This window comes from Balaenoptera musculus, chromosome 18, assembly GCF_009873245.2.
Source record: "Balaenoptera musculus isolate JJ_BM4_2016_0621 chromosome 18, mBalMus1.pri.v3, whole genome shotgun sequence".
Classification (NCBI taxonomy): domain Eukaryota; kingdom Metazoa; phylum Chordata; class Mammalia; order Artiodactyla; family Balaenopteridae; genus Balaenoptera; species Balaenoptera musculus.
In genome coordinates this window covers 69,107,512-69,121,460 of record NC_045802.1, presented here as the reverse complement: position 1 = coordinate 69,121,460, position 13,949 = coordinate 69,107,512, and the positions used below count along the sequence as shown (strand labels likewise).

Sequence of the window (13,949 nt, the reverse complement as noted above, 5' to 3'; positions counted from 1 at the left end):
ATGCATTCTGAAGTATTTAGGAGTGGTATGTCATAACGTCTGAAACTTTCTGTCAAATAGTTCAGGAAAAAAAAACAGGAGAGAAGGGTGAAGGGGAGGGAGAAGACAAAGAAAGGAAGAGATGGAGAAAAAAAGCAAATGTAGAAAAGCTTAACAATTCATCTAGATGAAGAGTGTGCCAATGTGTAAAGTACTATCCATTCATCTTTTCTCTAGGTTTGAAAATGCCTAAAATTAAAAAGTCTGGGGGCTATGTATCAAGAACCACCTCCCGCTTTTGAGCTAAAAAAATAATATAAATTTCAATATGATGTGTATATATCCACGCCTTTCTCTGTGCTCATCCAAACATAACTAAAAATACTTTAGGACAAGAAGGTTTTAACTAAAAGCTTGCATTACTCTCCAAACTGCTTTTCTACTTTAATAATACATACAGACATGACTTCAAGTCACAGCTGCGCAGTATTTTATCACAAAGATATGTCCATTTGGACACTGCGGCTGGTCAGAATTATGGCTACTACAAACAAGGCTGCTGTAAATGTCCTGTGAACAGCATCTCACAATTCAGTCTTTTAACACTATAGGGTAGATTCCCAAAAACTGAACAGCTAGGTGAAAGGACATGTACTTTTAACACCTAGTGCCAGTTTATCTTCCCCGAAGACAGCAGCAGGTCATACTTCAGAGATGCCTGAGTGTGCCCATCACCTTTACTTCACCAGCATGGTAAGTTACCAGTCTTTTTAAAAATGCTGCTCCTCTGGAGGAGTCGTTTTAAGGAAGCACAAGTAAAATATTCTCAAAAGAGTCACCTATGAGTCCTAAAGCAGTACTCACATTACTTTCAAAGGACAAAAAGGGAGAGGTGTGAAAAGAAAGATACCCTCTCCACCTCTGAATTCCCACTATACTTTTTTCACTCCACTATTATGGCACCTATGAATTTATATTACACTTATCTTATGTATTTTCCATACCAGGTATACTAGAAACTCTTTGAAATAAAGATAGTATCTCTCACTCATTCATTCACTCATTCAACAAATATTTATTAATCACCTACCATGTATCAGGAACTGCTAAGCACCAGTAATACACAAATAAACAAGATAAACACCATCACTGCCCTCATGTACCTAATACTCTTATGGGATAATCCAACATTTAGCAATTAATTATACAACTAATGCTTTAATTACAGTGATGGTAAATGCTTTGAATAAGCAGTAGAACGGGGTGCAATGAAAGCATATAACTCAGCACACAGTACTGGGAATGGCCTAAAATGGGCTTTCAATATGGCTTATCCGTGGTTTAATAAATTTCACATAACACCAACTGATTGACAATGATTTATGACATACAGTTTTTAAACCTGTGGTTTTGCAACTGTAATGAGAGAGGGAGAAAAGAAGATGGGAACTAAAGTTACTGAACTCCACAAGGCAGTACTGTTGCCAAGCCCTTCTACATACCGAACCTCATTTAATCCTCACCACTAATTTATAAGGCAGAGACTCACACTCTATCTCGTAAATGTGGAGTGTGAGATTCAGAGACACATAGTTACTAAATGGCATCCAGGACAGGATATGAATCCAGGCCTGTCTGATTTCTTTCTATTCTATCACAGTAAATCAAAGGTAGAAATTTCAGACCAAACCTGGAAAAATCTATCTGCACAGTAAAATATATTTTGCTTTACACATGATACATTTAAAGTTAGCAGAATAATAGCAAGCCTACTTTGTATTTAAGTCACTTAATTAAAAAATATAGTGACTTGTGTACTTATACATAAAGTATAATAAGTAAATTAGTGGAAAACACGTTCATTTAAAAAAAAATACATGAAGGTGTATTCTGTAAATATAAAAGAATATTCCTTTCAGAAGCCAGACACAGTAGAAGAAAAAAACTTTTAGGTGGGACCAATGCTAATTTAATATTTTGACAAACTGCCCATATGCCATGCCACTATGTTATACCAAATCAAAGTTTAATAGAGATATGATACAACAAAGTATTCTTACCCAGATTGACTATCTCAGATTCATGAATTTACCATTCAAGCTCATTAGAATGAAACCTAAATTAACCACCATCTAATAATTCAACAACCACAATAAAAAATTCAATGATAGGGCGGCGGCGGCGGGGGCTGGTCGGGGGAACATATAGAAAACTCTTACAAATACTTTAAAGGCCTCTGGGAATAATCTTGCCAAGTACCTTGTTTATGTCTATGTATGTATAGTTAAACACACACACACACACCCCCACACACCCGAATTAGATGTGTGTTCCAAACATGCATGAGAATAATTTTGTGGCAATATTATTTCTGTAGGGCAATAGACCTCTCAAGGCCTACTTAACCAATGTACAGCTAAAATATGCATCTGCTGCTTATGGTAGAACACAGCAGAGTTATAAAACCAGAAAATACTCTACCGTTTAGGCTAAAAAGGAGCTAGAGAAATAGCCAGAAAGAATATGAAGGGAAATTTTCAAATTCTTAGAGACTCTGGATGTTAATGGTACTTCTTAAAATTACACCTAGGTTCACTTGAAAGCTTTCCTTTCGTGGATGGAGGTGAATCACTAGCACATGAGATTAGATACAATCACCATCACTAGTTAACAGATGGGAAGAAAAGAGGGTGACAGTAAAAGGGAAGGGAGGGAAGAAAGTTCTCCTGACCTAACAAAAGAAAAGCTGGAAGAGAAAACATGACGACAAGTGAGGATTGCATGACTTATCTACCAACAGATGAAAATTAGCAGGGCAAGGTAGATGTGTAAAAACAGTCACTAAATTGTCCTGGGCCGCTATTGTACAGTTGTCCGAACTGTCCACTGCACAAAGGAAGTTGGTCAAAGGGGCAAAGTAAGGGTTTGGCATGCTCCACTGCTAAGCTGGGCTCCCTGTCTCAGGGCTAGAGTCATCCAGAGAACACAGCACTTTTTCTAATTCACACGAAGTTGCAGTCGCTTGTCAAGACTTTCGACCTACGGGCTGTATCCACTCAAAAGGAGGCTCTTTGAAATTGCAGAAAAGCTCCATGTGGGCTTGAGACGGGCTGTGTAGTCATATTCCACCACCATCCCACCCCTTCGGCCTCCAAAATATAGCCTCCCAGCCTCACTGCTATATTCAGTGAGCCACCAGAAAAGAGCCAAACTATACAGCCGGTCTTTCTTACGGATGTTCTTAGACCCACACTATTCATTCACAATTCAAAGTGAACTTATATTTCACACTTCAAATTTGATATTAAACTCCATTATTCTGAAGCTGATGATAATTTATGTTGGGCTAAAGTAAAACGATCTTTTCATTGCTAATGAAAGTTGCTAATAAAATTTATACTGTAATTTACTCCTTAAGGGAAATAAGTATAACTTTAATTATTTAAATTTAATGGCTCCTCCTAATACCATTATCACTACACACCCTAAAGGCTTGTAGGATCACACTTTGTTACACATTAGAATTATCCTGTATGCACGTGAGGTAAGAAAATTGCATTTGCTAGAAAATATTTTATAGTTTGCTCTAATTCAAAGAAGCAAAGAGCCATTCCCTCTACTCTCAAAGTAGTCAAATGTGGGTCACTATGGTTTAAATCTCCATACATTTTTAAGTTTCATACTTCAAAACTATACAAACAAAAAAACAAAGACAATAATAGAGCAAACTGGCTGTCAAGCTGCACTAGACAATAAAAGACTCCAGAATGAAGAGTCTATAAAATACTAAATGCTCATCCAGGGAAAGTCATAAATCATAAGTTTAATTAAGTAACTTAATTTCAGATGTATATGGAAAGTATACGATTGCTACAGAAAATGAAATACCTATTCTTAATTAGTATGTCAGTTTAATTCAAGTTTTTATTTCTATTTAAACGCATAGTAAACAAATGTTCTATCGAATTCTCTAATTAATAAATCTTCAAGCTGTTTTCTAGACCTGGACTCAATGTATAATAACATGACCTCAAATGTTTGTTTTTACCTCGAATAACATAATTATCCAGTGCATCTTCCATTCTTTTCAGTGCTTCCCTTCTATCAGAACCATATGTGATTAGCTAAAAGCAAGCAAACAAACAAAACAGTTTATATAGATATAGATCAATCTATCTATCTATAAGTCAAACATTTCATCCTAGTAAAAACTAAAATATTTCATAACAGATTTCCAGAATATATTTTGAAATTTCACACTGGTTCAGTTTTTAGTACAAACTATGTCAATTAAGATTTTTTTAAAGTAAACAAATATTAGAATCAAGCTATTTCAGACTTTTCTCCGAGATTTCACTATCACAGAAAAGAGCTATTTGAGGCAAACCAAAATGTAACAAAAACAAGCATATAAAAATTTAAGAGGAAAAATACCAAAATTGTGAACATTGAGGATGGGATATAAACATCTGGGATAGTGGAGGATTAGGCAAAATTTGTTTTTTCTCTCCCTTCAAATATGACTCCCTGAATAGCTAATTTTACACATAATATAGCACAGAAGCAAAGGGTTCTTGTATTAGAAAAACAGAAAGATCTTACTGTTCTATATGATTTTGTGCCTATTTATATGTGTTAGACCTTTTATAAATTAGCAGTAAGAACTATTCGTAAAGTATTTTTCTGGTTACTATGTTAGTCCATCTATAGTTTCCAATTTTTTAGTACATTTAATTAGCTGTTCAATATCAAGCCAGGTTGAAAATTAATTTGCAGGCCATTTTTCTGAACAGAAATGTATTCATCTAAAAATGGAACCCTATATCTATAATATTTTATTGTATTTTTTATTTTTTAATTAAATAGTATTTCTCTAACAAACAAAATACCTAAAGTTCACTTTAACAATATTAGTATAAAAACTTAAGTGAAAAAAAAAAATGAAAAAATGGGTTGTTTACTACAACTACAGAAAAAAGTACACTTGGAAGAAAGAAAAATCTTAAGAAATAGGGCTTGGGAATTCCCTGGTGGTCCAGTGGTTAGGACTCCGAGCTTTCACTGCTGAGGCCTGGGTTCAATCCTTAGTCAGGAAACCTAAGATCCCGCAAGCCACTCGTCATGGTCAAAAAAAAAAAAAAAAGAAAGAAAAAGAAATAGGGGTTTTGGTAAAGAAGTCATCCTTCAATACAGGTCTATCACTTTAGAAAAAAAAGGATATTCTAAATAAAATCCAGTTTCAACCACTACAGTAAGAATTTTACACTTTATAAGATCGTAAGATTTGAAAATGTCAAAAGATCTAAAATTTTAAGTAGACTGGTTAATTTATTCTGGAAAGTCAAATTTCAAAAAGGGAGCAAAAAGACATCTTATAGTCTTACACAAAATTTAAGTATCTTAAATCTACATAAATTAATTAGTAATTCATAAAAACTGAAGAGAAAAGGTGAAAAGTCCTCTAACAAACACAGCCTATCACCTCAACTCCTTGACATCACCTGCATTCATACTTTCATCTTGGACAATGTTCACTGGCCAGAAAGCAATGTAACTCCTCCCTGCAGTGGACTGGGTTGGTGCCACTGGTTAGCTAAGCTTGTTACTGTGGCGGCTGGGGTGATGGGGTGATGGGCTAATTTCACTGGGGAGGAGGGAGTGTTGCCAACTAACATGATGTCGAAATTTCTCTTAAGAGAAAGAAAAGCTGCTCAGCTTTCACTTTTCCATCAGTGGCCATCATTATTTGTTTAATTATAGCACATGATTCAGATAAAGTACCCATCCCAGACTTTTTTTTTTCCCCAGACTTTTAAATTATATATGTCCATTGTCTCTTCAGAGGAAAACTGAAAGAAACCATTAAGAAGTCGAACTAACTTTTGAAATCATTGGATCATAATAAATGCTAATATCACTTCCTGGCTGGATGCCACTATCAACGCGGACCTGGGAGGAAGAAAGAAAAGAAAAGAAAGTTCATATTGTGAAGCTATCTTTCTAACAACAAATTTAATTTCCACGAAGCAGATGGATAATTTCAATCTCAAATAACATTTCAGCTTCCAGTAAGTAGAAAAACAATCTAAAAATACAGAGACCAGACTATCTTGATCTGTTATTATACAGTACAACACATATTTTTTTGTTCTCCCACTAAACGAAGGAACTAAGAAAGAGCAAAAAAAAACCCAAACAAACAAACAAAACTTTATACATCACTTTCGTGGGATGGGTTTGTAGCTATTTGACGGTGTCTTCCAACTGAAGGAGAGCATGAACGACGCCCCTTCTAATCACACTGCCCACTCTACTCTTCCGAGAGCTCCAGTGCGGACCCCAGTCAAGCCGTGCAGCAGGACCCGGGAGCTCTGCTCATCAGCTCCATAGGAACACTGGTCCTGTGGCTTTCATGTCTGTAACACTTTCCTTTCTTGCCTCACCCTCTCAACTGTAAAACGCGGTTTTTTTCTGTTACTGTTAGTCCCCTGAGACCTTAATGTTTATACAGCTTTTCTCATGGCTTTCCTTTGTAAGGACACAGCCCCAATTAAAGTTCTGATTTTGTGATTTTCACGGGGAAAAAAAAAATAGCACAAGTTCAAAATATTCTTTTGAAGAACCTGATTGCTGTTAACCAGCCAACAATTTAGTCAGTACATCGCTGATTCTTGTTTTCATCTCCCTGTTTGATACCAGCAGTAAGGCACAGAGGTTAGCCATGTAAAACTTTAAAATGAGCAGTTGCTGAGGATGAAATATTTATTAAATTATTGTGCTTAAGTTTTGGAATCTGAAGTATTTAAAAGCTAATCAAAATAGTTAAGATAGTCCAGCATGTCCTAGGGGGTTTGAGGATAGAAGAATTTAATGGAAGCTGCTAGAACAGCAGGACTTTGGTGCCCAACACGGTAAAGGGGCGGGAAGAGAAGAGCAAAGCTCACATAGCTCTTCACCTGTGGGAAGAAGCCTCCCTAATAAACAGCAGCTCATCTGTCTGCAGCAAGGCAGAAAAAGGTCAACACAGCGGCTGTTAGGCCTTTAATATTTTAATTTAGGCAATTATCAAGGGACCACATGTAGAACCTCTTGTCTAGGGTATCCACATGAGGGTTCGATGATGGCTTTATTATACGATGACATCAAAAGATAAGCCACAGTTTCAATTCTCTTAAAAAAAAAATCATACTGTTATCCTCTTTGTAAGGTTTTAGAAGATAACATTATCACATACCCAGAGTGCTTTTATTTCTGTATTTGCAAACAACTCATGAAATAATATGGATATTTATATTTGCATTCACATTCATATATGAAAATCTTCATTCTAAATGAAAATCATTCAGCACACTTAAAACATATATTTGGCTTTCTATTTTCTGAAAACACACTTCAGGACATCAACTGAAGTTCTATGAAATTCACAGTGTTTATAAAAACTATAAAAGAATTAATGGGGCAGCTGTGAAAGCAATAATATCAAAATCTACCTCCTAGACACATTTAAATTGCCCCAAAATGACAACTGGTGATCAAGTTACATAACAGAAAAGACATCTCTGAACTTGCATTTTTTAAATTGTAGTAGCAAAAAGTTAAAGCGCTAATTTTACCACCATGTATTATTTAAAACCATAGCATGCTTGCTAAAGCTGTGTTTAAAACTGAGATTGGTACAAGTTCTAAAACTTTTGACTTAAAACATATGCTACTATTTGCTACATAAACTGCTACAAAGCTAGTGTGGAACTTTGATGTTCAACCCACTAGTAAAATAACAGACAATAAAGAATATTTTTTACATTCTCCTATAGTAACTTAAAACTTTAGTTACCTTGAATAACACCACCCTAAAAGTTAAGTTACCTAGGGCTCTTAGATATAACTACGTCTTTGTTATTTAATAAAATTATCATCACAGAAGGTATGTCTTTTTAATTTAAAAATATATACGGTAAAATAAAGATGTATTAAATATAATCAACACATATCTTTGTATAAGCAAATCAACATTTCCAATTTAAAACTGTAACAAAGCATGAAAACTCTGACTTACAATTTACTGTCTATGCAGCTTTTTCCAAATGATAATCAGAATTCAAAAAAATGTCTAACAATGAATTAAAATTAAGTCTCCATTCCTCCACTGAAACAAAGGCTATACCAAAAAATATATTTTAGCTTTTGCACTAAAAGCTTTAAGAATAAAGTCAAGTGGAATTGTAACCAAATTTCTAAGCAGAAAAAAACTGCAGTCTGAAAATAACAAATTTACAAAATACAGTGATCAAAGATAAGAAAATCTTCATCTTTGCCACATAAGCAAATAGGAGGCTTAGAGAAGAATGTGAAAAACACAAACCAGAAGTTAACTCTGAAGTATGTATTCTTGTGATCAAAAACGGTTAAGAGCTGCAAAGGATCTCCTGAGTTAAAACTAATCTAGTTTAAGAAGGCAAGGAAGAAAAACTACCACCACCACCACCCAAGCACCTGTGTATGAGTCTCAAACCATTGCTCAGAAACCTCGGGCATAATTTAAATGTTTTTCTTCACACAGTGGACCCTGTGAAACTATCAGCCAGCTCCCACCCTTCATTCTTGATTCACCTCTCCCCCTCAGCACAACTCCCAGCCCGCCATGTCTACCTGACAAGTGACAGCCCAATCTGATTAAATGCTTCCAAGGGAGGGGACTCGTGGGCCTCCATGACAGGCCAAAAGTGATCACCATGGAGATACATAATTACAGCTGTCAGCGCATCTACTGTCCTGCTGACATCAATTTGATTGCTCCCAGCAATAATGATAGACAAAGCTTAGTGTGCACTCTCCCGCACCCAATCACTTTATCTATTCCTTGGTCCATTTAGCTGACATGCAACATTCACACAAGCAAATAACAGCAGTAAGCAGAACATTTAAGGCATTTTAATTGTTTTTTCTTTCTATGGATGGCTCACAACTGCAAATGTTATTACATAAAGCTCCTGCTGCAGCATTAATTGAAGAAAGATTTGGTGGGACAAAGACTGTAGGGGGTACAGTTTGTCCATTATCACTTGTACTTTCAACAGGTCTCACGTTTGAAAATTGCAAATTGCAAAAACTTGCGAGGGCAAAATGTTTGACATCCTGTTAGCTATTACAACATGGTGAAAACTTCTAACAACTAGAGTAATCATTATGAATTCTTATTTAATACTTTTTTGTTTGATTAAAAAAATGTTTAGATATGTCCCTATGATACTTGTTTTCTCATCTGCTATTTAACGTCACATAATGCCTGTTAAATCTTTACAATTTTTCTTCTGCCTTCAGGCTTTGAACACAGCATGGAGTCTCCGAGCCTAGAAAGGGTCAAGTCCCTTTAGAAAGCACATGGGCAAAAACAATTTAAAAAGTGAAATAAATCATATATCCAATAACATCTTCAAATTTAGAATTCTTCCTGTAATCTTTCACCATCTTCATGCCAGTAATCAAACTGAATAATCATATTCACAGATGGTACAGCCTTGTCATCCACTAGCTAACATAATGTCATATATATACACACTTATTACCTTGATTAAGATAAAGGGTATGTCCTTGTTCTTTTCATGCAACAAAAACTATTTAAAGAACAGCTATTAAACACAGAAGAAGTATAAATACAGTGGACAGCGGTCGCCTTTCTTTAAGTGGTGTACATAATACGTACTTCTTAAAGGCTTTGACACTTCATAGAAAGAGGTACACTTTGTTTTCCTTAATCCATTTAGATTAACGAGCTGATTCTGTGCTTGATTTCTTGACATCTGACTATACAGGGAAGCAGGATTAGATTTATTGAAAAGATTAAATTGTAACACGGAAATGTCATTTCCCATTCTTAAGATTCCATGAATCTTCTTCATTATGACTTTCAGAAGAACTGAAGCTATCATTTATTTAGAAGTCAGATGTCTCCAGACTTCCCCTGTTAGGTGAATTCTGACTTTCCTGAACATCATACAGTACAAAATATGAAAAAACAAAAAACTGTGATTCCCCATGAATTTCACTTGTCATCCAATTTACACCCTTTGGTGTTGACATGCTTTAACATAAAAGTGTGACATAAATCAAGATTTTTTAACCCCTCACTTGATATTACAGCTTAATGACTTACACCAGGTAGATGTATTGGTTCTTGGTACTGAGACAATCTCCCAATAGACGGTAAACCAAAAGACTTGTAGGGGTCCTGAAAGTTCAAAGGACAGGAAGCACAGTCTTTGAAATATAAATCAGCACAAGTAAGGTTAAATATTTATACAGTGAAGAAGCATTTATAGGCCTATTTACCAAATCACAGATTTCAGAATATTACTGTCTTATCCTCACTCTAGACAACTTAGAAATGTATTTAAAAATCAAACAGAACTGTAAGCAGAATTTAGCCTGACCTTGATCATACTTTATTGAAATTGGTAAAATTCCAACTTTCTATAATCTTCTTAGAATGCCTTGGGCAAAAATAAAATAACCTAGGAGCTACATCAAAACATACTCAAGTTCAGAACAACAAATGTAGTGCACTAAAGATATTTGTTTTTCTTACTCTCAAACCAGCTCACATATGGTAAAATTTGAGCATTTTAGTTCTTCAAACAAAGGCCTGAAAAGTAACTTTGAATGTGCTACTAGATATATGCTCCATTTATAAATATCTTAGATCAGAATAAATAGTAAGTTCAGTGTTATAACAATAGGAAAGAAAAGAATACCACTTAAAATATAATATAACCAAGCCATAGATATTTCTCAAGATCCTTAAAAAAATTTCAAAAAAACTTCCAGAATTTTTAAACACAGATACTACTAATTTGTTTTTTATTTTACAGATAGGCTTCGATGTCTAAAAGTAAAAGATGGTATAAATGTTTCCTTGCATTTTTGTTTTAACCATTTGAAAAAAAGCATTTTCAGATGTTGACTGCTTTACCTGATTAATTATAAAATAAAATTAAAGTATTAAACTGAGAGTTTTTGAGTTAAATCCATAATTAAAACTATGAATTGAAGCTTTGCAATTTAAATTTTAGTTGTTATTTTTACATAATCATAAGAGATCAAATTATTAGGGAAAAACTGTTGGAAAAAATTTAAACACTGAATTAACAACTGATGTATAACTAAGGTAGCTCTTTAAAACACACACACACACAAACACACACACACACACAGAGAAACAAATGCCCCTTTTCATTTCGAATGTGGTTTGAAAATAAGCAAAAACAAAAACCACGGTCCATTCAAGCACAACAATATTTAACTAATGCTTTCTTGTTCCTTAAAATGATTAGTAGCTATTCCTCCAACCAGAAAAAAACACATGAAAATTAATTAAACTCAATCCTTTAAAACTATTTTGAGTTACGTTAAAATGATCTAACCTTTTTTTCGGGTTCATTTATGGATTACATAATCAAATACTTGACACAAGTTATAAAACCCTAAGTTTACCTTGTGCTTAGCTATATGTGGTCCCATAACTCAGGACACAACCACCATCCTTCCTCCCAACATCATTCATTTTACCTCGGCATAAACCCGACATTCAACTGCCCAGCCGCTGATGGGAATATCAGCTTGTTTGTGCCTGAGAGGGTAACCCTTGGCAACACGGATCATTTCTTGGACTAGGTCCAGGCCAGTAATGCATTCTGTGACAGGATGCTCAACCTGCAAGGCCAAGATGTGCCAGTCAATAGTTGTAGGAAAAGGTAAATAAACAGAAATAAGAACAATGTCAACAATTTCTGGGTAAAATGAGGTTAATTATATTTAATATTTAATCACATTTGACTATTTTTTTAAATTTTTATTTTATTTTATTTTTCGGCTGCGCTGGGTCTTAGTTGTGGCACGCGGGATCTTTAGTCGTGGCATGCATACTTCTTAGCTGCGGCACACATGCAGGATCTAGTTCCCAGACCAGGAATCAAATGCGGGCCCCGTGCATTGGGAGCGCACTGGATTGGTGGTCTTACCCACTGGACCACCAAGGAAGTTCCCATATTTAACTTTAAAATGATCTAAGAGAATAAAATTAAAGAATCAACACCATATAGTACAAAGCTGGGTAAGAAAAATGACACCCCAAAATTATCTGTAAACTCTCTGTACTACTTTTCCCAGTTTTTATTTAGATGTGGTCCAACAATGTTTAACACTTTTAATTTTGAGACTAATTCTTACCTGAAAATTACATATTTAGCTACAATCCTCAATGTGGCTGATAATCAACCTATTCTGCTACACTTAGCATGGCATCTATAGAGGCGGCTTATGATTTTCCAAAGCACTAGTCTCGCCTGAGTTTCACCAACTTGCATGCTTTCACTAACCTGTCCTGACGAGCAACCAGACTAGCGTACTCTTACATCAATGCAGCGTAGCAGAAACGAGCAGATGGGTCCTGCAGGTTGTTCTCCCTCCAGACCTACGTGGGGAGTGCTTAGCATGCACAGTAACAAAACTGAGCCAGTGAAATCACGGCTCTCTCAGCAAACTGCTGATAACTACTTTGGATGATGCTGTCATGGGGATCCCTGGCCTTCCACACTAGCACACGGGATACACATATACAAAAACCTGCAGAGACATACAGGGATACTAACAGACATACACATCCTTATAAATCTGATCGACTGCTTACAAGATCCTAAACTTAACTGAGCTAAAATAAAGCCACTTTGGCACTGGTAAAGAGTAGATAATCTGTCTGCCATGCAAAACCTTGAATACGTTTTGGAAATTTAAATTAAATTTTCGCCACATCTGCTGCTTTGATACCAATTTCTTTTCTCATAAAAACTACGCATGTTCTAAATGCACTTCACAATAGTTTCTTTATCATGACATGTCATATTTCATACACTCTGACACGGGAAAAGGTCAATGAACAAACGAATTGTCTTCCCATCTTCAACTACGCTAATTGAAGGACAGGACTTAGTCATTATAATAATCTTGAAGCTTATCATAAGCAGACAATGCCATGGTCTTTTAAAAAAAAAAGCTTTGTAAAAATAAACAGATGGCATCCATAATTAGCTCTGTGTGTGTTATGAGTTTGTTTACAGTTTCAACAACATTTTAAGACATTTTGACATAATTTTAATGACAAATCATGACTAAAATAAGCATTGACCCTTTGTAAAATAAATGTGACACTAAGTAAAGATCTTATTAGATAGTTTAGAATATATCAATATATTTTTGGGAGCAAACTATGGTTTTGAGAGAAACAAGATTTTTTAATTTATTTATTTATTTTATTTTTTCGCTGCATTGCAGCGAGCGGGGGCTACTCTTCGTTGCGGTGTGCGGGCTTCTCATTGCAGTGGCTTCTCTTGTTGTGGAGCACGGGCTCTAGGAGCACGGGCTCTAGGAGTAGTTGTGGCACGCGGGCTCAGTAGTTGTGGCGCACGGGCTTAGCTGCTCAGTGGCACGTGGGATCTTCCCGGACCAGGGCTCGAACCTGTGTCCCCTGCATTGGCAGGCAGATTCTTAACCACTGCGCCACCAGGGAAGTTCCAAAAAACAAGATTCTATATGATAAATATAATAAGAAAGGAACGAATGTAAAGCCCCTCTATTAGTGCTAGAAACAAATTTCATGTGAGAAACCATCTTACCACTATAACTATTCAAGAGCTGAACCTACTATGTGCCCAAGGGCTCTATATCAGTACTATCCACATATCTTTGTTAAGTGAGAAAACATTTTTAAAAGCTCAGAGAATGATTTAATTTCAGCCTTCTACGTCTAGTGCCCAGAAAAGTACATACTATATAGTAGACAAATAAATATACATTGAATGAACGAGCAGCAAATCCAGAGTCACACCTATAGTAAGTGGTAGAGGGAGGGTTGGAATTTATGTCACTCCAGAGGCAATATGACCTTCCCGTTCTTCCTCGTGGAAAAATGTATATGA

General features: G+C 35.6%; 1 protein-coding gene across 2 annotated transcripts in view; it reads right to left on the bottom strand.

The window, feature by feature from the left end:
- The window catches only part of PCCA (propionyl-CoA carboxylase subunit alpha), a 373,229-nt gene that overhangs the window by 187,664 nt on the left and 171,616 nt on the right, over nt 1-13,949 (bottom strand). For both annotated transcript variants that reach the window (XM_036831147.1, XM_036831149.1), the window contains exons 13-16: nt 11,545-11,688; nt 10,133-10,207; nt 5,860-5,928; nt 4,028-4,103 (exon numbers count right to left, since the gene is read on the bottom strand). In XM_036831147.1, coding sequence (XP_036687042.1) covers nt 4,028-4,103; nt 5,860-5,928; nt 10,133-10,207; nt 11,545-11,688 — 364 coding nt within the window. The remainder of the gene's footprint in view (nt 1-4,027; nt 4,104-5,859; nt 5,929-10,132; nt 10,208-11,544; nt 11,689-13,949) is intronic.